This window comes from Phacochoerus africanus, chromosome 1, assembly GCF_016906955.1.
Source record: "Phacochoerus africanus isolate WHEZ1 chromosome 1, ROS_Pafr_v1, whole genome shotgun sequence".
Lineage (NCBI taxonomy): Eukaryota > Metazoa > Chordata > Mammalia > Artiodactyla > Suidae > Phacochoerus > Phacochoerus africanus.
Genome location: NC_062544.1, coordinates 237,249,637 through 237,275,579, shown reverse-complemented (window position 1 = coordinate 237,275,579; position 25,943 = coordinate 237,249,637). Strand labels below are relative to the sequence as shown.

Sequence of the window (25,943 nt, the reverse complement as noted above, 5' to 3'; positions counted from 1 at the left end):
ATCTAAATGTTCTCATCACAAGGAAAAAAGCACTTTGTTTCTTTTCCCCCCCTTTTTTTTGTGTCTGTAGGAAATGGTGGATATTAATTAAACTTATTGTGGAATCATTTTGTAATAAATGTTAAGTCATTATGCTGTACGCTTTAAGCTTATATAGTGCTGTATGTCAATTGTATATCAAAAAACTGAAATTTAAAAATGATATATAAATGGAGAACCACAATAGAAACTGCCACAGTAAAGAATTTGAAGAATTATATGTTAGGGAAATTGTTTAAATTTTTCAGGACTAGCTTGACTAAGGAAATCTTTTTTTTTCTAGTAATATTTATTAATATTTCAGCAAATATCAATGTTCCACAGGAAATAAAATAATCACCTATTTCCTTGATGGAATTCATGGATGGGTCAAGAAAAACGAGCTGTCTAATTTTATGTTAGGCTTTGCTTAACCATTGCATTGTTCTGTGCCCACAGTCAAATTAAGAGTGGATAATGGAATAGTTATCCCAGGGGATATATTCTGGCACTCTGTGTAGATAAGAAAGGCCAATTCCCCTGTCTTCCTACACAGTTGTAGCGCTTTGGTCTCCAAGTTATGAGGAGGATGCCCGCTTCACTTTGCACCTGTAACTGCAATTATTACACCAGATGAGGCAGAAGAACTGATCCAGGCAGCATTGCTGATAACATCCTGATTAATCTTCAATGCTCAGTCATAAAATGTAGTGGAGAGAAGAGGAATTTGTTGTCAAGTTCAGGCCTGACTCTTTATTTTAATAACAAAGTTCTTTATTGAATGGAGTGTTCACTTCCTCTGCTTGTATAAGTAAAACATATGTTTTTTTTTCTGCTTGAAAAGATGGACAAACTCTTCTGGTCCAAAAGAATGTGGAGCACCAAGTATGAACAGAAGTCTGCAAAGTTCGCCTGGGACTGAGTGTGCATTTCCTATAGCCCTGGAAATAAGAGCTTGAGTTTACTAATGAGAAACACATGTGGAAAACTGAGGTGGCCAGGAAACTCTTTAATCAGAGAGGAAACCTGAATTCTTTTTTTTTTTTTTTTTGTTGTTGTCTTTTTGCCATTTCTTGGGCCACTCCAGCGGCATATGGAGGTTCCCAGGATAGGGGTCTAATCAGAGCTGTAGCTGCCAGCCTATGCCAGAGCCACAGCAACGCAGGACCCGAGCCACTTCTGCAACCTACACCACAGCTCACGGCAACGCCGGATCGTTAACCCACTGAGCAAGGGCAGGGATCGAACCTGCAACCTCATGGTTCCTAGTCGGATTTGTTAACCACTGCGCCATGACGGGAACTTCTGAATTATTAATCCACTTTAAATTCTTCATCAACTATGTGTATTTTGTGTAGATGAAACACTAATACTTGTTTTAAACATCTTGCTTTTTTGCAACAAAACCTCAATATTATATAAAAACTCAAGAGGAAAAGTAATTTTTTAAAATGAGTTAAAACAACAAATATAGCATCTGTTTTCTAAGCAATTTTAAGTTTATGTATGCCCAAATATTGCTACTCTCATTTTATATAGATAGAAATGGAAATGATATATAAATTACTTTTATAATCTGCTAAAATTATATCATTTTGGAATATCTATTGGAGTCTAGGAAATAAATTAGAGTTGACCCTTCATACCCACAGGTTCCACAAATTCAACCAACCTCAGGTTGAAAATATTTGGAAAAAAATTCCAGAAAGTTCCAAAAGACAAAACTTGAATTTACTGCATGGCAAACATTTACATAGCATATATTTTATATTTACAACTATTTATATTACATTATATTAGGTGTTATAAGTAATCTAAAGATGATTTAATGTATGCAGGAGGGTGTGAGTAGGTTATTGCAAATACTGTCTATGCCATTTTATGTAAGGAATCTGAGCATCCACAGATTGCTTTTTAATTTTGGTATTCAGAGGTAGTCCTAGAATCAATCTCCCATGAATACTGAGGAATGACTATCCTATATTTCCAGGTGAGATTTCTATAGTACCACAAAGTAATGCACCCTTCAGCAGACAGAAAAGGCTCCTCCTGTTATATTTAGTAGGTTTGGGTTCATAGGATCAGTTTTAAACCAATATGCTACCTTTAAGTGTATATAAGCCAGCCCATAGATACAGGTGTGATCGTATTCACAGGAATACCTGTGTCTGAACTGCACTGAGCCCTCCTCTGCTCACAACAGACTCACCCACACCCATCCCATGTCTCTTTCAATTGATTCAGAGGGTGCCCAAAGCATAGTTGCCATTAGAGGTGACTGTCCTGCTCCTCTTTAAAACTGCTGTGGTTTGTGGAATGGGTAGTGGTGAGGTAGGAGAAGACTGAACCTCCTCCCAATTTTATTTCACATACTGCCACTTGAGCACTATTTATCATAGATTTATGTGGACTCAGTCTTACAAAGCCTTTCATGAGCCCTCATTCATTGTAATTCAAAACCACTTAGTTCCTCAAAAAAGAAGGGAATCAGACACACACTCATCCCCTTCATGATTACTCTCTCTCCTGTCCATTTTTCATTCAAACCTCTTCCTCTTGTAAGCATATAAACCATACAATTTGATGGGTGTTCTTAATCCTGCCAGATGGATTAAGGATTAGCTTCTGCCCGGTGAAAATGTATATAATTGTGACTAAGCAACCCGACTGGTTAAGAGACTTGTTTAGGGGAGGAAACAATTTCCCTGTATACTTCTAGGTTCTTGGCTGAGACCTCCTCTAATAAACAATAGATACAGTAGAAAAATGAATAGAAGTTTGATAACATGTAAACCTCCTATATTTATGGATGATACCCAGAAAAACTGAGTGACCCCCTGAAATGGCCCAAGTCACCACCTTAAATACCACCTCCAGCTGCAGACAAGAGATGTTGGTGGGGTGGTGGAGGGGAAGCCAGTTATGGGAGATTATCAGGCAAAGCACGGTAAACAAGTATATTGTTGTTATGCAGATTTAAGTCAGTAGCCTCTTATTTGTAAGAGTTTCTGGTACGGAGAGGGAGGCACACTTAGTAATGGAGATTTCCCTTATAAATGTAAATTCTCTTTCAGAAGGGTAACTTCCACCTGTTTTCAGAAATTCGCCTATATCTACTATTTCTTAAAAATAATCGTTAAGTTAATCCTTATGCCAAAGAGACATATTTTGGAGTGGCAAATTTTGCTCTACTTTACTTGCAACATCACATCACCTGGAAACTTATGAAAAAATGCAAAAAACACGTCCCATCACAGATCTACTGAATCAGAATCTGAATTTTAACAAGATGCTCTGTAATACATATTCATAAGAAGTGCTGATTGGAGAGTAATATGTTGTTATATAACCACAGTGTTTATGCCATCCCCAGCTGGTTGTCATGTACTTGCTTGGTATTAATGACAATAGTATCAACAAATCTATTGACATTAAGGGGAAATGACTTTAAAAATTCATTATTAATAATAAATCAAAGTAATTAATTGCCAAGGCTAAGGCTAAATACCTAAACAAATAGCAAAAATCCATTAATTTGATATTATTTAATGTGTTGAACAAGAAATTATCTGACAGTTATCATTTTAATGTTCGTCTAAAACTCTGAAAACAGGAATTGTCTCAGGCAGTTGGCAGCATACTGAGAGGAAATATGAGTTCTGGATAAGCAGTTGAGATGAACTGCTATCATTGTGCCTGTATTTTCCTCGTGAATCTTGACAATTTATTTTAAAAAGTTAGGAGCCATGCATGCTGTTTGTGAAAGAGTTTAATTAAATATATTTTAATAAACATTTGCTGATTGTTAAGCACTCTGGGAAAACACAGAGCTTTCAATGATTTCATAATTTACTGGGAAAACAAATAGCTACTCCCAGGTATGAAGTAAGTGAGATAGTAGACTCACAGTTAAGGTGATGTGGCATAGAGCAAAAGAAGATGATTATATTTCATTGAAAAAATGAGGAAAAATCTTATTAAAGGACACCTTAGAAATTATTTTTTATTCTCAGCCCATTTCTCTCTCCATTTCTCAATATATATTTCATCTATTGCTGCTATTTATAATGGATATACTGAGTACTGGTGATTATCAAATTTATAGTTCTTACTCTTTTCTCTCCTCCAAATATTAGACTCTTACTTCCAGTTACCTTTTGTATATTTCTGCTTGAATGTCACGTATGTACTTCAGCCTCTCAAAAACTGAGCCCGTCATTTTTTTCCTTCCTCTCTTACCTCAGTAAAAATGATGCTCAGGTTTCTAAGCATTAGTGAAACCTGAGCATCATTTTGACATCCCCTTCTCCTCATGCCATCACTGGCCAATTTCCAATAATTGTTGGAATTATTTCATTTCTTTCCAACAGTCCCTTCCAAACAACTCTGCCCAAGACGTGATTGTATATAACATGGAATTAAAACTTCTATCATATCATTTTCAGGCTGCATTGTTATCGTTTGCTTTTTGTCTGCTTTTTCTCTTTCTCCTTTATCCAACCATGAGTTCCTTGAAGTAAAGGAGTCTTATTAATGTCTCTATATTCAGAATCCAGCACAGAAACTAACACATAGTATGTATACAATAAATGTTTTGGGGGGATGTTTTGTTGACATGCAATGCCATGCAGTTTAGATCTTGAAAATAAATAAGACCAAATAGCTTCTAGCTTGTATAAAATTAATGGCATTGATTTTGTCTTCAGCCCCCTTTTAAACTTTATACACTGACCCACAGAATTGCTTTTCATACAGGTTTTTACTTTTTCAGATCAATTGGTGAAGGAACATTTTGAACCACTGCACTGAAGTGCTGAGTACAGTTCAGTTTTGAGGTGTTGCCATGCAAATTATTTGAATACTTGCATTGATCCGTGCCCTTATTATGCCAGGAAATATTTAGCCCCATCTGGATGCCATTGGATATAAGCCAGTTGAATATGGAATTGCTGAGAAAAAGAATAGAGTTATATAGACTTGTTAGATATGTGAATGATATGCTGAAAATATACTGTCATGTAGGGTAATTAGGAAAAGTGTAATTAGGTGTTATAGGAATGGAACTTTATTGGAGATAAAGAAGTAGAGTGATATTTTTATTCACTGATATAGAATTGTATCCATCCCCTCTTTACTCCCTTTTAGATAATAACCATATCCTATGAACTCCAAATCAGGGTACATCTTTATATATGGTGAGATAGATGGTAACAGGATGTTTAGTGTGACAGGATACTTTAATTTGCATAGTTTTAGAAAATCTGAGCCAAATTCATTGCTTGATTGATAGGTGATAGGAGTGTAGAACATTTATTTTATCTGAATTCAGTTGAATACTTCATTTTTTATTACCATGAAAAGCTTATCTTGGTTAAATATCTTGGTTAAAAAAAACCCTTTTTTGGCAGCATAACTGCACATAAAATCTATGTGTAGGCCTGCCATTTTAAACATATTTAATCTCTTTAAACATAGAAATTGAAAACCAAACATCTGAAGGTATTTATTCCTGATTATTTCTGCCATTAGCTTGTATTCCTTGGATCGTTTAATAGTTAAGTATTATTCAAAGGGATGTTGCAATTCAGGCTAGGGATTGGAAAATAAAAAGCTAAAAAAAAATTAGTTGTTGAGAGCAACTGTTGTTTAGTAACTCTGAAAAAAATTCTCTACTTTTGGCAAAAATTGCCCTTTGGTAACTTGATGTAGCATTTTTTTCCCCTTAAAGCCTCACAAATGGAAAAGTTGGGCTGAATAGGTGTCTTTAGTATCTACAACCAGGGAAAAATGTTCCTGGGAAGGGATAGTGAAAAGTGTTTAGAAAACTGGTTGAGAATGGATTTTAACAGATCTCTTTTCTTAGAAAGACTTTCATGTGTTAGCATTTCCCCAAGTGGGGTGAGCTTGTAGCAAATTATATGGCAGGGGTTACAAATCTCCAGTTATAAAGTAGAAAACACTAGAGAGCTCTACGTTTGGACAAAGCAATCAGTGCCATTGTAAATCTAGTATAGGCATCAATTAATTCCTTTCAAAAAAACAGTGAAGATAAAATCTTTAGCTGGTTTAAATTAAGGGAATGATACCTCTTTTCGTAACATTTAGCAATAAGTATTCACTTTGATACATTTATGGTATGCCAAGTTATACAATGATATTTGTTTCCTTTTTCACTAGGCATAGCTGTTCTTAGTGAAAGGTCTAGTATTTGAGAATTTGATTTCACTTTCAAGTAGACATTTTGTTACATTAAGGAGACCACTTTGTATGTGAAGGTTTGTGCTGGTCTTGCCTGTGCACTCACCACTTGGCCTCATTTCCCTCCATTTCCTCCTTTGCTTTTTAAATTGAAATGGAAACGAAACTGTCCAGCTCCTAAACAGCCTGAGCATGTTTGTTTCACACTTGTCATGATTCATGATGTCTCCTTTGTGTTATGAATTTCCCACTCTTTTATGTAGCAAACTCCTGCTGATACTTCAAAACCCAGATCAATGCTATCTTCTCCAGGAAGCTGTTCTAATTATCTGATCTCTTTCGATGCCCAATCTTCCTGTAAATGTGGGCCACATCTATCTCTTCCTGTGGACTGTAATCTACCTGAGAAAAAGGACTACTCCTTTGTATGTCCTCAGTGCAATCTACTACTCCATACTTTATGTGATTTATTAGTTAATTACTCACTGGAGTACATCAGTGAATATCAAAACTTTCTGCTGTCTAGGACCTTTAATATATTAAGAAGACAATTACACAAATGCATACATGAATTCTAAGTCAACACATAGTGTAGAACAGTAGCACAATTTAGATTTGGGATCAGGAAAGTCTTTGGGGAAAAGACAGTGAAATTCGAGACCTGAAGGTTGAGTAGGAGTTACTCAGACAAAGATTGGGGATAGAAAAGCATCCTCAGCAGAGGAAAAAACACCCATTTGAGGCCTTGTATAAACCTGTATTAGGCTTTTTAAAATGCTCGTAGCATTTTATTGAGGAGCAAATTTATATAAAATAAGATGTACCAGTTTTTAGAGTGCAGCTTGAAATTTTAACATATGTATACACTCATGTAATATACAACAAGATTGAGATAGAAAACAATTTTAACACATTCCAAGCTTTCCTTTTTTCCCATATACGCGGCAGTTCTCCCACAGACGTAACTGCTGTTCTAGCTTCTATCAGTGTGATACTTTTAAATAACTGGGAAAAAAAAAAGCTCAGTGAGGCAGATGTAGGGAGCAAGGGAGATAGCAGAGAGAAGATGAGAGCAGAGGTAGGCAGGTCATGGGTCACAGATAGTCTTGAGGACCTGATCCAAGACATGGACTTTTGGTCCAAATGAAACAAACAACTGTTGAAGATCTGAGCAAAGAGGTGATCTGACTGGATTCACATTTTAACAGCTGTACTAACCAGAGGACATTGAGGGTAGAAATAAGAAACCAATTAGGAAGTTAATGTAAAATTCTAGGGGAAAAGATAATGATGGCAAAGCCCAAGGAATAGCATGTAGATGGAGAAAAGGCAATAAATTTAAGATGAAATTTGAAGTTTGCAGACAAACATTTGTCAAAATGAACTCATTCTTTTAGGAAAAGCATCATTTGAAAATGATAGTTGCATTTAAACAGCTAATGTTGAAAGCTAATAGAGATATTTTCCCAATTTGAAGAGGTATTTGTTATTTTCTGTGTTGACACAGTATATTTTATAATGAATTCATTTTATTTTCCACCTACAAAGGGAATATTGCTTGGAGTTTTCCATAATAACTAGCCTCATATTTGCCTTTTGGCAATGACAAAGATTTTCCATCTTTCTATCTTTGCCTATGAACAGACTTTTTTCTTTGTACAACATTGAGTGTAAAACCATAATAATACATAGGAAGTTATATTTTGATTTATTCATATCCTCAAACTATGACTCACTTTGCCAACAGAAAGCCAGTGTAGAAAGTAAATACTTCAAAGAAATATGCTATTGAACACTTTTACACTTAGATTAGAATTGATGTATTTAAGCAAATCAACTTTATGCCAAAAAATCATGAATAACATTTATGTATTACTTAGATGACTATCCTATCATTTACCAAAAATTTTTTTTGGCTTGTTTTTCCTTTTTTGAACAATAAAGACAATGTCTCCAAACAGCCTAATCAGTTTTACTTTGTTTTTCAATTTTTGAGAACCAAATGTATGTTTTAGATTCCTTATCTCAGTGATAAATGCAAGAGTGTTAAAGAGTGGTAAGGTTACTGTCTTAATTTCTTAAGTTTGCTGTAACAAAATTCCACAAATAGAGTGACTTAAAACAACAGAAATTTATTTCCTCATAATTGCTGAGGCCAGATCAAAATCAAGGTGTCCGTAGAGCTGAGTTCCCTCTGAGGCTCTGCCCAGCTTATGGCGGTTTGCTGGCAGGCTTTGTTGTTCCTTGGCTTGTAGGTATATCACTTCAATTTTGTCTTCACATGGCATTCTTCCTGTGTCTCTGTCCCTTCATATGACATTCCTTTTGTAAGAACACCAGTCAAATTGGATTCGAGCCCCACCCTACTCCAGTATGACCGCCTCTAAACTAAAGGGAGGGATACAATTCAAACTGTAATAGTGACCAAAAGCAGTAAAAACTTCTATCACTAGGGAATTATTCAGTGTCAGCCAAACTCTCCATTTTCTATGTATATTTTCTTTTTCTTTCTTCTTCTTTTTTTTTTCTTTTTTATTGGTCTTTTTGCCTTTTCTAGGGCCACTCCTGCGGCATATGGAGATTTCCCAGGCTAGGGGTCTCATTGGAGCTGTAGCTGCCAGCCTACGCCAGAGCCACAGCAACACGGGATCCTAGCCATGTCTGCGACCTACACCATAGCTCACAGCAATGCCGGATCCTTAACCCACTGAGCAAGGCCAGGGATCGAACCTGCAACCTTGTAGTTCCTAGTTGGATTCGTTAACCACTGCCCCAAGACGGGAACTCCCTTCTACGTATATTTTCTTTGGTACATGTAGAAAAATAACTAAATAGAGATATGAAAATGTGTGTGTGTGTGTGCATGTATGTGTGTGACTGTTAACTTGATAGGCCTGGAATGGATCCCATCGCTGATAACTCAGGAATCATGGAAAACTGCTGATTATGTTTTATGTCTCCATGCCCAGTTCATTGTTTTTATTGAGACATAGTCATTGGCAAAATTTTCTTATGGTAGGCCATGCATTTCTGACTGTAATGTCAGTAGATTAGTTTTCATCCTCTTCCTCTCTGGTACAATAAGATAAAATGGTATCTGTATGGATGGCTTTTGTTTCTACATCCTGGGTAAGACAGGTTACAAAATACCAAAGTGCTCACCAGTTTGGCTTAGGATGGATTTTTAGCTACTCCTTCCTTAAACTTGGGAAAATGCATCATTTGAAGTGAGTCTTACCACACTAGACAACTGATTTAAATAATTCAATCACCCTCTTGTGAATTTCCTCCATGACCTATTTTTTCACTCAATTCTCCAATCATTTGACACTACTTAACCAACATTTAAGGTGTATCCACTGTATACCAGGCACAAAGAAACAGAGATGAACTATCATCTCTATGCTCAAAGATCTTTTCCTAAATAACCAAATCAAAGACTCTTTTTCACGGTTATTTTTCTTAATACTTTCACATTATATTAGGGTGTATTCAAGTACAGGAATGAGTTAAACAGATCAAGGGGATGCAAATACAAAAGTTTATTCTTGGACCCTGTGCTGTGTTTTTGTGACTTTTTTTAATATTTTTTATTTCAGCAGAAAGAGACATCAATGTCTACTGTGGGGTGCAGGCCATTACAATGAAGATTAATTTTTGCACAGTACTTTTCTCCGGTTATTCTGAAACAGACTTGGCACTGAACGGAAGGCATGGGGATTCCCACTGCAGGGGGTTCATCAATAATAACACCTTTCCTGCAGTGGTCATTTTCATCATCAATCTCAGCACCTTGGAAGGCTGTGGAAACAATTTAGTGGTAAGATTAAGTGTGAAATTGTGTGCTAGGTTTGGGGATCATAACTAAAAAAATCTCCCCATTTCATGAAATAATCAGAAGTCCAAATTATCTTTTGAGAAAAAAGTTCTAATAAAAGTGAATGAATCACTTCCCATTGCCTATATGAGGCTTCTGCTCCCAAACACACAATTTTATTTTCCAGTAGTGGTCCTATTTATTGTAGCTGGCTGTTGAGGGAACGAAGACTGCCTAGAGTATTATTTTGTGTAACCGACATTGAGGAATATTTCTCTACAGTTTATCATTAGCTACGTTCCTCAGGTTTTTATGGAGGTATCTTCTCATACAAAAATAGTTTGCTCCAATGAGTTTGGCAGTGAATCATTTGGCTTATTGCTTCTTTCTGATCTCATTCAGAAAGAAAGATTAAATATAGGAGTTCCTGCTGTGGCTCATTGAGTTAAGAACCCAACATAGAATTTGTGAGGATGTTCAATCCCTGGCCTTGCTCAGTGTGTTAAAGATCTGGTGTTACCAGAAGCTGCAGCTTAGGTCACAGATGTGGCTCAGATCCCACCTTGCTGTAGCTGTGATGTAGGCCAGCAGCTCTGATTCAACCCCTAGCCTGGGAACTTCCATATGCCATAGGAGCTGCCCTAAAAAAGAAAAAAGAGAGGAAAAAAAGAAAAAGAGAGAGAAAAAAAAAGAAAGATGAATATAGAATGGGAAACTTAGAAATTTCTAGGAATCATATTTACCATTGAATGACCCACACACTGTTTTGTAGAAGAGAGCTATCAGCATTTCCAGTGTAAAATTCTTCATTGTGTGGGACTGTTCTTTGAATTTCAAAATATTTATCAGACCCAGTCTTACCCACAAAATCCCAGTAGCATGCTCTCATCAGTCATTGCATAAATCAAAAGACCACTTCAAGTATTTCCACCTTGAATCAGAACTAGTAGTCTATACTGTTCATTTATTTCTTCATACATGGAATACCAAAAATAGAATTGAAAGAAGCATTCACTCTCCTGAGAATTAAAATTAATTGAAATAAAAATATTGTGATTTAAGTGGTGTTACACTGAAATTCATTGAGCACTATTTTTCTTTTGTTTGTTTAAATATAGTCTTATGGGTAAATCCCAGCAAAAACAAAAAGGAGATTCAATGAGAATGACTACTTAGCCCAGAGAAGGAGAGTCTGGCTTTTCCTCTTGATAAATTACTGTTTGGGATTAAGGGAGAAGGCTTGATTATTCTAAGGGCAAGACTTTTAAGACTTGGTGGGAGATGGGAGACAGGAAAAAGAGATTTCTTTGAATGTCTTTTATCTTTTCCCCAAGGGCAGTTCTCTCTAAGTCGACAGCTTGAGTATTGTTGACTCTTTTTTTATTAAAAACGTTTATTCATCTCTCTGAGTTGTGTGCAGAGAGGTTATGAAGGGGATCTGAGGGAGAATGAGGAAGAGCGATGGAAGTGGATTATTATTACCTGGCTGAGCTTCCTCATCGAGGGAGGGCCCCAGGTAGAGAGGGGCAGGTCACCTCCTCCCAAGTAGCCCAAGGCCTCTCCTTCAAGGAGCTTTCTACTTTGGATTCACTTTGCCCTGCTGCTGAGAAAGCAATTCAGGAGAAATGCCAAGGCAAGCATCTGTGTGTGTGTGTGTGTGTGTGTGTGTGTATGTATGCATGTTCCTTTTCTTTCTTTCTTTTTTTAAAGAGCTGATACAAAAACTCTGGTATAAAAATTGCTATATATATATATATATATATATATATATATATATATACACACATATATACACACATACATATATATATATTTTCACAGACACGTGTATGTTTAGTTGCCCAGTCAGGCAGGCAATCAATGAATTGAGGGGATTTACTTATTTTTAATTTTGCCTTAGATGCCACCAGCTTTAGGATCTGCTTCAAGAATAGTTGGATATGAGAAATATTAAGTAGACTATTAAATCCTTTGGATTAGAATCAAAATGTTTTCATTTGTTGACTCTGGGTCTCTTCATGAATCAGCTAGACAATTACTTCAACTTTGCCCTTGTGCTCCTAGTTTCATGTATAAAGGGCTTCTCTTGTTGAAAATTAAGTGTTACAGGTCTCCATAATATTTGCTAAAATGTTTATTGAGAATAATACTGTATTTGACGTGGTGGGAGAAGTTGTATTCCTGTATGGTATTACTAAGGTCAATAACATTACTGATTAATCCTGAAATGGTGGTTCTTAAATTTTAGTAGGGTTGGAGAATCCATTGAATGCTAATCAGTCCTAGGAAAATATACACATAGACAATATTATTATATCAATTCTAGGAGTTTGTGATTCCTCTGCAACTTATCTATGAACTATTGCCCTGGGGATGAGGATCTTCATGTACCACAGAGGAGCACCCTGAGAATAACCTTCAGAAAATTTGTAACCTTAACTCATTTGTTTGAAATTTATCTCGGGTGCCCCCAAATGCTCATGTCACTAAGCTATGTGGAAGGCACAGACACAAACAAGACCAAGAAGGTCCTCTGCCCTCCGAGAGCTCTAGTGATGGATGAGGACATGCTGAGTCAGACTGCTCAGGCACTGTGATTACTTTGGTGACGGAGACAGAAGCTGTGGGGGAGTTGGGAGAAGTTTTCAGGGAGGATGAGATCCAGGGGAGAAGTAGGATGAGGTGGGGGAGAGAGGAAGCAGGAGGCATATGCGCAAAGGCTAGAGCAAGGGCCTTGGGGCTGGGGCATTATTAACTAGGAATGGGAGCCTGGAGATACAAAACTGACATGGAAAACAAGATTAACAGGGGTATTTTAGGTCATGCCATGGGGTTTGGACTTTACCCAGGACTGTTTTCAGATTCCTATTGTAGCACTCTGAACATATAATCTCTCTTTTCTTATTTATGAAATATATATAATGTGTAAGTATCTTTCATAAATATGAAGTTTTGTTTTAAAGACACATATGATCACTTATAAGTAGCACTATATGTATATAATTTCAAAACCATGCCATTATAGTTGAAATAGACCCTAGAAATGATCTAGTCTAGTGTTTTATTTTGCACATGAATTGCCTAGATTTATATGTAGCTATTTAATCATTATGCTTGATCAACCATTCTAACAGGTATCCACAATTCCTGGAGTCAGTGCTTATGGAAATGCAACTTCAGTACAAATAGGAAATATTTCAGGATATATTGATACTCCAGACCCACCAACGATCATCAGCTATCTACCTGGGCTTCTTTATAAATTTAGTTGTAGTTATCCATTGGAATACCTGGTTAATAACACCCAGCTTGCTTCGTAAGTCTCATTTTATTCTTGCTTTCTCATGTTGTTTTTATGTTTAAGTCATTTTTATTCTTTTTTTTTTTGTCATTTTGCTATTTCTTTGGGCCACTCCCATGGCATATGGAGGTTCCCAGGCTAGGGGTCTAATCGGAGCTGTAGCCACTGGCCTACGCCAGAGCCACAGCAATGTGGGATCCGAGCCGCGTCTGCAACCTACACCACAGCTCACAGCAACGCCGGATCCTTAACCCACTGAGCAAGGGCAGGGACCGAACCTGCAACCTCATGGTTCCTAGTCGGATTCGTTAACCACTGCGCCACGACGGGAACTCCATAAGTCATTTTTATTCTTAAGGGACTTACAAAGGTAGCAGAATTTGTTGAGAATATCAAAACTCAATCTAATGGAAACCATACTAGGTATCTATCTATCTATCTATCTATCTATCTATCTATCTATCTATCTATCTATCTATCATCTGTCTTTCTGTCATCTATCTATCCATCTATCTGTTGTTTATCTATCATTTATCTATCAATACATCTATAATTGTTATTGTTATTACCTATAGCAAGAGCTCAGTTTTAATTTCGCTCCCCCCAAATTAAAACAGGCTCATACTAGTCAGGTGTCTGCCTTGGATTCTCCTAGTTCAGAACTGTCTAAGAATCCAAGAATTCTTTTCTGTGGAAAGGTTCATTTGTGCCATATATTAGATTCCAGATGTGTGATATCATATGGTATTTGTCTTTCTCTTTCTGACTTACTTCACTTAACATGAGAGTCTCTAGTTCCATCCATGCTGCTGCAAATGGCATTATTTTGTTCTTTATGGCTGAGTAGTATTCCACTGTGTATATATACCTCATCTTCTTAATCCAATCATCTGTTGATGGACATGGAGAATAGACTTGTGGTTGCCAAGGGGGACAGGGAGGGAATAGGATGGACTGGGAATTTGGGATTAATAGATGCAAACTATTGCCTTTGGAATGGATAAGCAATGAAATCCTGCTGTATAGCACTGGAAACTATATGTAGTCACTTGTGATGGAGCATGATGGAGGATAATATGAGAAAAAAGAATATATACATGTATGTGTGACTGGGTCACCTTGCTGTACAGCAGAAAATTGACATAACACTGTAAACCAGCTATAATGGCAAAAATAAAAATCAATATAAAAAAATAAATCAAATTAAAAAATTTATGCAACTGATTAAAAAAAAAAGGAATCCAAAAATCTCGATGCTTATGCAGTCCTGAAGAACCTGTCGTGTTTCCTGTGTGTAGATCATTTGGTCACTACATTGTTGGGTCCCATTTGCCTTCAGTCCCTGCCTTATGCTTTCTCTCTTGGACTCTGGTGCCCCAGAATCTTAGGCGTCCTTGCCTCCTGCTGAAGTATTACCTGAACAAATGCTGATGATTCCCAGGAAATGTGGTATCACATGGAGCCAAAGAACTTCGTACATGGACTGAGGCCATTGCCTTTTGTTTATGGTCATGTTATACTCATGACTCCCAAAACACATACTCCAAGACAGGTTTACATCCACATTACAACAGAGTCACATGGATTTGTCAAATATTTTTAATTAAATGTGGTGATTGCGTAAAAACTTTCCCTCTTGAATTCTAGAGTTTTCTATCACTATGGTAAAGTTATTATTTTTTCCTAGTCATGAGGGACTGTGGGGGTAACATTTTGCTTCAGTTGAACAATATTTTTAAATGATTTAATGGCACAGTGATGATAAACAACTTGGTCAAAAGCCAGATTTTGATGTAGAAAAACAAGAATAGAAAAGCCTTGAGTCAGGAGGCTACAGGTGCAGAGGGAAATAGGTCAGAGTCTTTCATTCTGCTTCCCTCCTCTTCCCACTAAACACATTTCTAAATTTCAAGGCACATGGTCATTTATTTGTTTATTAAATACATATTTATTATAAATGTACTATGCATCATGCAATGTGTTCCAACAGTGAACAATGTAAAACAAAATCCCTGATCTCATTAAACTTCTATTGTAATGGAATAGATGAAAATGTATTTGTATCAAATTCAACATTTTTTTGCAGATGTTTTTCTGCAAAAAGTCTCACATGTGTAATAAAAAGTGGAAAACAAAGATTCCTTTATAAATAAAAAGATCATAAAGAACAGCTTTTCTTGGTCCCTCTTGCTTTTTGATTATTTACCTGTTCAGTGATTTAAACAGTATGTACACTCCACTCCTAGTTAAAAGTATGTCAGTATTGCTCAAGAGCTTTGATGTCTTAAATCTAACACTAAGGTGTAACTGAAATTTTAGCTTTAAAATCTTACCTGTGCTTTCCTTTTCCTCAATCTGTTTTAGGTCCTCAGCTGCTATTTCTGTGAGGGAGAACAATGGTACATTTGTCAGCACTTTGAATCTGCTCCTTTATAATGTAAGTTGATGGGTGAAGGTTGTTATTTTCTTTCTCACTGTTCTTAGGAGCCATTTATGTGAGTAACTTTTATATACAAATCCACCAAAAGCCACATTAACCCTGTTATACTTTGGTAACATTTATTCATCTTTACTACTATTTTAATATATCTTAGCAATAAAGGTATATTAAAAACATTATTTTCTAGAAGTTGATACATGATTTAATTTTTTTATAAATGTGAATCTGCAGAGTTATTCCACGTGTTCATCTATATTCATAAGTATATATGTATTTATATGTGTGTATGTGTAGCCATAGTCAGGGGTCAAGTTTTGGGAATAATGTATTTGTGATACAAAGATAGGAAAAGTCCAAATGATATTTTGCATGAAGGAATGATGTTTGGTGATGAATGTGCTAATATTTCTAATATGGGTTTTTGCTATTGTCAGTTCTGTCACATCTGAAATAATTTGGGTTGACTACATGGTATTGTCTAAACTTTTGTCATGTAAATATCGACAGTGGCAGCAAAATGTGAAAAATACATGAATTTCTATTTATAACTCTAACATTAATCCTCTAAATTATATTTTCATGTTGATTAAAAATTTTTATTCATACATTTTAAATGCCTGATTTAAATATCAATTTTTCAATCTATCAACCAACATTTTTGTAAATTATGAATCTGATTTTTACATTATTATTCAAGTCATCATGGCACTGAGTTATAATTCATGCAACTGATTTAAAAGTCAGTGCTTTATACTTTGAATATAATGAGCTATAAATATTGCAGTAGGACATTTTCCAAAGGCATTTAGAAAAATCATGTTTATAAGTTTGTAGTCTGACACCACAGAGTTCTAAACAACAAATTAAAATGTGTTGGAATGAAGATTGCCTTTCTGTCATTTCTAAACTTTTTTTGTGTAAGGAGAAGCTGCCAAGACGCTTGGTTTTACAATACTCAGCAAATTGTGCCAATATTCCTTTCCAGTATGGGCAGATATTTATTATTGTTGTGGGCAATAATTCTAAAGTGGAAAGTTTCTATCTGTTAATTTAAATGTGTAAGCTCTCTGATGTAGAATTGTGGTGACTGGTTTGGTTTAATATTATTTGTTAGAACTGAGTGAAACAAAGATAAGACTTCCTGATCTTAAAAAAGTGAAAAAGATACCCGTATGACATTTAGAAATACCATTCTTTCCTGTAAAATTAAACTGTTTTCTCACTAGAAAAGCAGAGAATCAAAATTTAGAAGTGTGGATTTGAGGAGAGCTTTGCTGTTAAGCCCTTTCCTTTATCATTAGAAACAGTATTATAGTCCTGTTACTAACTAGACCTAATCCTTCAAAGGATTTCCAGAATCTTAATGCCAAGTAAAAGCCTATAATTTAATGATAACTTTAAGAGTTTAATTCTATGGTAAAAAGGTAATTGTTTGAAATCAGACTGTAAATGAAACATCCTAAAATCCTTTTCATTTTTAACCAATTTGCAATGAAACTGTTACTAGTGATTAAATTAATAAATTAAAATTTAAAGGTTATCTACTAACAAGTTATTTAATAAAATTTAACCTCTTCAAGACAAGCTAGATTTTTATTTTTTGTAAAGTAGTAGACTTTGGGTTTTTTTAGAACAGTTTTAATATTATAGAAAACTAGATTTAAAAGTATGGAGAGTCCTAAAGATGTCCAGTGCCTGCCTATGATTTCCTCTGTTATCTTCACTATGTTTTATTGGACATGCGGCATACTTTTTACAATTGATGGGCCAATATTTATATATTAATAACTAAGGTCCATAGTTTACATTTAGGTTAACACTTCATGTTGTATATTCCATGGGTTTTGACAAATGCATATGACATGAATCCATCATTACTGTGTCATACAGAAGGGTTTTACTAGTTTTTTGTTTTTTTTTTAACATGGCACCATTACAGTATTTTGTCATCTTGCAGTACATTAAAAAACTAGTAATTTACAATGAAAAAAAAATGGTGTGTTTTAATTAATCCAAAACCATATTTATTATCTACTTGGAACACTAACATTTAGCTGCCCAAATGTGATTTTATTGTAGTATTTCAAACTAAGTATTATTTTACAACCGTTAGGGGCCATACGTTCGTATTTCACATGCAGAGTTCTTTATTTGTAACTCTAGAAATGATGAAAACATTATATACCTACTACTCTTATCCTATGGTTAGTTCTTTGGAAAGGAAATGTATACTCAATTTGGATTCAGTGCAATTGTTTATTTCTATGTGTTCTATGATTCGGTAAATATAGAAGGACAATTTTTCTTGTTAAAAACAATTCCTGGTATTGATTATGTGATTTCAATATATGTAGGTTTTTTCCACTTGAACTGTGACCTTATTTTTGCACAACATAAATAGATCAGTTTCCTGCTTTGTGGAATTAAAAGGGAGAATGACTGTGTGAATTTGAATTGCAGCTAAAAAAATAGTTTCTTTGGAGCAGATACTGAAACAGTAAATCTGAATTTGAGTTATGGTAATTATGAATGCTTTTTAAAAAGTTGAAGAAAAAATTTTAAATAAATATAATTGATTTTAGGGACAATGTTGTACCAGTAGGAATAAGGCAACTATACAAAATAAAGTCAAAAGTTCATCTTTTAGAAGAATTTTAGGAGAAAAATTTGATGATTCAATATTAAACCACAGCTGAGTCATATCATTTTCAAATGACTTTGTAGTATAATGCTTATTAAAATGTAAGCATTCTTCTGGACATTATTGATGCGAGTACAAGATGAAAGAGCTGTATAGTTAATGAAGTGTGGATAACTTGGAGAAGTTGGAAAGGGGAGCCAGGAAGATTTAACTAAAAATACAACCTATCAGAAATGGTTAGTAGAAGTAATATCATTTATCACAGAAATACAGAAAAAAAGTACAGCATATAATCCCTCATTTATCAGGCTTTATTTAGGAATGAAATGTTCCATGTGAATATAACTTTTTCAATAGTGAAGCATTCATACTATTATTATTTTAATTTAAAAAATTCAATATCTGTTGTTTTCTTCTCGGCCTTCTTAAAGAGAGTATGCTCTGTATTTTGACTTTGCTTGATGATGATGAGATTTCATAATGAACATTAAAAATACCCTTTTTCTGCACAATAGCATTATCTTCAGAGTTATTAAATTTGGAGGAAACAAATTGTCTCAATGCTAAATGTTTTGATAGCTTATGTTTTAGAAGTTTCTTTTTTATTCTGCATCTTTTCTTTCTTTACTATCCAATTAAAGCTGTCACTCTCAATTTCTAATATGCTGCTTTAATCTACATAGAATGGGTATAAGTAAGCGATATAAGTAAGCTCTCCAGAATTGGTCTAAAATAAGAGTTAAAGGTAGAAATGAAGTCATAAGACACCCTTCTGTAAGTACTTACTACCTAAGTTAGTGCAGGAATTCTATGGCACCCATTTTGGCAACTCAGAGAATATATAGTGGCCTTTATTTTGGATTTCTATAAAATGCAAGTAATTTCAAACTGCCAGATAAGAGACTTAGGGTAAATGAAAGATTATCAAGAGTATAAAGACTTAACAACTCTAAGGGCAAAGGGCTTAAACTGAAGCAGATATAATTTAAATAAGCTGAATATTAGCCAATAGTATAATTTAAATAAATGGAATATTAATTTAAATAAACTGAATATTGAAAATAAAATATTAGACAAACTAAATACTAAGTTCTGGCTAGTAACCATTGCATATAATTTAAATACACTGAGCATTAAGCACAATATATGGTAAACTATGGAAACAAAAAGATTTATGCATGAAAATGAATTGGTTATGGTTTAGGGACAGTTCTAACAACAACTAGAGGATTAACAAGGTCCTTTTTGGAGTTGCTTCTATAAATTTATGTTGATTTGTCCCCTATTCTTTTTTATAGGACATTATTATTTTAAGTAAATATTTTGTTTTTAGGAAGGCAATGGTGGATTAATTGCTTATTTTTTTTTCATCATTAGGATTCAACCTACAGTCAGCAGCTAATTATCCCAAGTATAGGATTACCTTTGAAAACCAAAGTATTTGCAGCTGTACAAGCAACTAATCTGGATGGCAGGTATTTTCACACTCTTATCTTTTGTTGGCTAAAACATTTTGGCTATTTAAAGCCTCAGGAATCATAAAGTTAGTTCATTTCATTTTTAATTAAAAACTATTGTCATTGTGACACCATTTAGGGATGCTAATAGATAGAAGTAACAAGGTACAAAGATTAAAGAGTGACACTCACTTTATGTCATTAATTGGACAATAATAATTCTCCCATAAAGGAGAAAGGGTAATGACTGTGGCTGGAAGAGAGCATGGGGGAGATCTGGAAGACCAGGATGTTCTGTATTTTCTTATTTATTTATTTATTTTTTTATTTTCCCACTGTACAGCAAAGGGGTCAGGTTATCCTTACATGTATACATTACAATTACATTTTTTCCCCAGCCTTTCTTCTGTTGCAACATGAGTATCTAGACAAAGTTCTCAATGCTATTCAGCAGGATCTCCTTGTATATCTATTCTAAATTGTGTCTGATAAGTCCAAGCTCCCAATCCCTCACACTCCCTCCCCCTCCCATTAAGCAGCCACAAGTCTCTTCTCCAAGTCCATGATTTTCTTTTCTGAGAAGATGTTCATTTGTGCTGGATATTAGATTCCATTTATAAGTGATATCATATGGTACTTGCCTTTGTCTTTCTGGCTCATTTCACTCAGTATGAGAGTCTCCAGTTCCATCCATGTTGCTGCAAATGGCATGATGTCATTCTTTTTTATGGCTGAGTGGTATTCCATTGTGTATATATACCACCTCTTCCGAATCCAATCATCTGTCGATGGACATTTGGGTTGTTTCCATGTCCTGGCTATTGTGAATAGCGCTGCAATGAACATGCGGGTGCACGTGTCTCTTTTAAGTAGAGTTTTGTCCGGATAGATGCCCAAGAGTGGGATTGCGGGGTCATATGGAAGTTCTATGTATAGATTTCTAAGGTATCTCCAAACTGTTCTCCATAGTGGCTGTACCAGTTGACATTCCCACCAACAGTGCAGGAGGGTTCCCTTTTCTCCACAGCCCCTCCAGCACTTGTTATTTGTGGATTTATGAATGATGGCCATTCTGACTGGTGTGAGGTGGTATCTCATGGTAGTTTTGATTTGCATTTCTCTTATAACCAGCGATGTTGAGCATTTTTTCATGTGTTTGTTGGCCATCTGTGTCTCTTCTTTGGAGAAATGTCTATTCAGGTCTTTTGCCCATTTTTCCATTGATTGACTGGCTTTTTTGCTGTTGGGCTGTATAAGTTGTTTATATATTCTAGAGATTAAGCCATTGTCGGTTGCATCATTTGAAACTGTTTTCTCCCATTCTGTAAGTTGTGTTTTTGTTTTCTTTTTGGTTTCCTTTGCTGTGCAAAAGCTTTTCAGTTTGATGAGGTCCCATGGGTTTATTTTTGCTCTAATTTCATTTGCTTTGGGAGACTGACCTGAGAAAATATTCATGCTGTTGATGTCAGAGAGTGTTTTGCCTATGCTTTCTTCTAGGAGTTTGATGGTGTCCTGTCTTATCTTTAAGTCTTTCAGCCATTTGGAGTTTATTTTTGTGCATGGTGTGAGGGTGTGTTCTAGTTTCATTGCTTTGCATGCAGCTGTCCAGGTTTTCCAGCAATGCTTGCTGAATAGACTTTCTTTTTCCCATTTGATGTTCTTGCCTCCCTTGTCAAAGATGAATTGACCATAGGTGTCAGGGTTTATTTCTGGGTTCTCTATTCTGTTCCATTGGTCTGTCTGTCTGTTTGGATACCAGTCCCACACTGTTTGGATGACTGTGGCTTTGTAGTATTTCTTGAAGTCTGGGAGAGTGATGCCTCCTGCTTGGTTTTTGTTTCTCAGGATTGCTTTGGCGATTCTGGGTCTTTTGTGGTTCCATAGAAATGTTTGGATTGTTTGTTGTAGTTCTGTGAAAAATGTCCTGGGTCATTTGATAGGGATTGCATTGAATCTGTAGATTGCTTTGGGTAGTATGGCCATTTTTACAGTATTGATTTTCCCAATCCAGGAACATGGAATATCTTTCCATTTCTTTGATGTTCTTTTTTTTCATCTGAAAGAGGGTTAATCAGATTCAGTCATTTTGTGAACACCTGTGATTTGTGCACTTTTCTATGTGTATGTTACTATTCAATAAAAGTTTATTAAAAAAACAAGAACCTCACCATAGGGATCTGGGCCAAAATTATATAAAACAACCCCAGAAACCTTTCTGGGAAAAAAATTAATCAAATTTCATTTGATACTTAGAAAATCCAGAATGATAAAAGATCAGAAATCAAAAGTAAAGATCTATTTCTATCCTAATAAAAAAATTGTTACATGTAAATGGTTAATTTGAGGTTTCTCATATTATTATTATTATTTAAACTCTGCATCCTGAAGAGATTAGTATACTCTAGAAATTTGGTTCTACTTTGCCTTCTCGTTATTTCTTTGTGGCATTTCTATTCTTGGATATATGCGATTCTGGATGTGTGATGGCAGTTCGTTGCAGACTTTTTAAACACTCTGTGTTTAGGAGAACATTTGTAACAAATAAATCTCCACAAATAACTAATAAAAAATGTATTTCATGGGGTAGGATATTTGTCAATATTTACTTACCTTGGATTAGTAACTAATATCCAAAAAGAGATTCCGACTAGATTATTCTTACCTCTTTCTGCAGATGGAATGTCTTAATGGATTATTGCTACACCACCCCTTCAGGAAACCCAAATGATGATATTCGATATGACCTCTTCCTTAGGTAAGTGTCTGAGTCTTGTATTTTTAGCAATGACCCAATTGTAAATAATTGAAATAGAAAGATCTAAGTCAGATAAACAAATTATAGGCCACTTGCATAGCTTTAAATTTCAAGTTTTATGTTTTGAACTTTTAGTCCTCATAAAGTTGGGAGTGCAAAAGTGGAGAATAGTTGTCAACATGAAATGCTGATAAGGCTGTTGTTGAATTAGAGTTTCAAGTTTGGTCCATCAAAGATGTTTTATTCATCTTTAGGACATGTGGGAATATTTCACTGTCTTGGGAAAAGCAATAGTTAGGGTACTGGCAATAAGAGAAAGGCAGTGAGAGGGTAGTATTTATCTGAAGCTAGACTCTCATGGTATGTCAAAAGAAGAGTAAAATTAAGGTAATGTTTTAGGTAGTTTAGACCCCTAAATGCTTTACTTCATTCATCAGTATATAATATGGAAGTATAATACAGTCTACCCCTCCTTTTTTATTAGCGTCAATACTTCAACTTCATTCCCCAATAGACAGTGATAGAATGAATGTAATCTACATTTAAGGAAAGGAACATTGATCATAAAAACATTCAATCACCCCAGTTCCCTTTCAGCCTTTTTATCTGACATAACATACTTGAGAGTCAAGCAAGTATAATGAGAGGCTACTCATCATGTTATAAAATCCTTTTGGCACTGATCACTGCCACTTATTGACACTTGATGGGAGTAATATGATGGGAATCCAACAAAATAAATTTTATTGGCTAATTAAGGTTAAGATGATACTCAGAGGGTATGATCAAACTGACACTTTTATCTCCCATTGCTGGAAGTGTTAATTAGGGCAACATTTTTTGGAAACAATGTCAGTATGTATCAAAAAGCCTTAAAAGACTTTGTAGCCTTTGATTCTATGTTTGTGAATCAGGAAGAATATTCTAAAATATTTATGATTTTCATGTCTGCTGTTATTTAAAATAGTAAAACATGGGAATGAACTGCATTTTCAGCAGTAAGGAAATGGTTAGGTGAATATTTCAGAGAACCAGTAAGTTGAGAGCTCACACAGAAACTATAATCTTATAAAGTTATTTATAAAATAGAAGAAAAACCATTGGTTCATTTTATCTCTTCCCCTTCTGTCTTCTTGATATTTCTATCTTTATAAATATGTACTTCCTTAAAATTTAAATGTATTAAAATATGACATGAAAGAATCAGCATACACAATTTTTTGTACAGTTGACCTCATTTATATAATATCAGAAAAGACTGTAAGGAAATATATCAAAAAGAATGAATATATGTATGTGTGACTGGGTCACTTTGCTGTACAGTAGAAAATTGAGGAGTACCCATCGTGGCTCAGTGGTTAATGAATTTGACTAGGAACCATGAGGTTGCGAGTTCGATCCCTGACCTTGCTCAGTGGGTTAAGGATCCAGCATTGCTGTGAGTTGTGATAGATTGCAGATGTGGCTCAGATCCCGAGTTGCTGTGGCTCTGGTGTAGGCAGGTGGCTACAGCTCTGATTAGACCCTAGCCTGGGAAATGCCACATGCCACAGGTGCAGCCCTAGAAAAGACAAAAACAAACAAACAAACAAACAAAAAAGAAGAAAATTGAAAGAACAGTGGAAACCAGCTATAATGGAAAAAAATAAAAATTATTAAAAAGAAGTTTCCCAGTGGTTATTTTGTATGTGGTAAGATTGCAGATCATTTGGTTTTGATATTTTTCTTATTTCCCAAAATGTCTATAATGGTTGCATAATAATAACCTGGACTATGATCTCAGACTTGCAGCGTGATTATGGATTCAGCTCAGTTCTCCTTTCAGTTTTCCTCTTGGAAGATTGAAATGAGTAACTAAAAAAACTCCTCCAAATTCCATTTTCAGTGAGGCTAGGAGGAAAAGAAAACTAGAAATTCCTAAATATGTGTTGGTGCAGGAAGCAATGTGGAGAGAGGTGGCAGGAGAAGCAGGGAAGAAAAGTGAATGCTGAGGGGTCTCAGCCTCAAAGATCCCAGAAATGGCCAGGATAATTTCATCCCTACAACAACAGAGAATCACAAGCTAACTGAATTGGGAAAAGGGGATAGAGAAAAAAAAAATCCATAATATACCAAAGAAAGAGGGACATCATCAAGAAAATGAGAAGGGTATGGCTCTAGCATATGTTACAGTTAATAGAAGCTGTAAACTTTTTAAAGGAATATAATGTGAGATTAGACACATAGGCAAACTTTGTAATAGTGAGTTGAAAAATAGATCCAAAGCATGGGAATTTACTATATGATAGATTGTGATAACATGCAAATCAGTGAAATTAACACAGATTTTAAAAATAGTGCTGAATAGGAGTTCCCGTCACGGCTCAGTGGTTAACAAAACTGACTAGGAACCATGAGGTTTTGGTTTTGATCCCTGACCTTGCTCAGTGCGTTAAGGATCCGGCATTGCCATGAGCTGTGGTGTAGGTTGCAGATGTGGCTTGGATCCCGCGTTGCTGTGGCTCTGGTGTAGGCTGGCAGCTACGGCTCCAGTTTGACCCCTAGCCTGGGAACCTCCATATGCCGCGGGAGTGGCCCAAAAAAATGGCAAAAAGCCAAAAAAAAAATTGTGCTGAATAGTAGACAGTCAAAACATAGCACAGGATCTGTACTTTACTCACTATACTATGATAAACTTTAGATTATTAATTTAAATTTAAAGACTACATCTTTGAAAATGGTGGAAGAAAACATAAAAATACATTCAGAACTTTGGAGTAAGGAAAATTGTCTTTAGCCCATATACTAGAAGCCATAAAATAAAATATTTAAAATTAAATTACAATAAAATAAAATTTCTGTACATGTGCGTGCACACACACACAGAGTGAAGATGTGCAAAGCCAAACAACAAAGTAAAACAATTTGTGATTTATGTAACAAAAGACCATTATTCTTAAGAATAAATAATTTATAGGAATCAAAAGTAAAAGATTAACAATACAATAAAAAATTTGGGTAAGGAACACAAGCAATTTTCAGAAAAGAAACACAAATGACTTAATATATATAAAAAATGCACATATTCATTCACACCACTAAAAGACAAATTAAATCTATATGGTGATAGTTTATTGTTCCAATCAAATAGGGAACTATCCCAAATTCTATGCATACAGTTTGTTCATGTGGTTCTGAGGGGAATAAGTTTTTTTTAATACATTGCCGGGGCAGTACAAAATGCAACAATGTTTATAGAGGGCAGTATGGCAAAATCTATTGAATGATCCTGCAAATATATTTTCTAGATAACCTTGCACATGTTCAAAATGATGTA

The 25,943-nt window shown here is 35.2% G+C and overlaps 1 protein-coding gene across 1 annotated transcript in view; it reads left to right on the top strand.

Moving 5' to 3' along the window:
* ZPLD1 (zona pellucida like domain containing 1) overlaps positions 1–25,943 on the top strand; it is a 41,638-nt gene that overhangs the window by 5,772 nt on the left and 9,923 nt on the right. Inside the window, exons 2-6 of the mRNA XM_047755818.1 lie at positions 9,816–10,036; positions 13,168–13,349; positions 15,699–15,771; positions 19,793–19,890; positions 22,547–22,627. Coding sequence (XP_047611774.1) covers positions 9,816–10,036; positions 13,168–13,349; positions 15,699–15,771; positions 19,793–19,890; positions 22,547–22,627 — 655 coding nt within the window. The remainder of the gene's footprint in view (positions 1–9,815; positions 10,037–13,167; positions 13,350–15,698; positions 15,772–19,792; positions 19,891–22,546; positions 22,628–25,943) is intronic.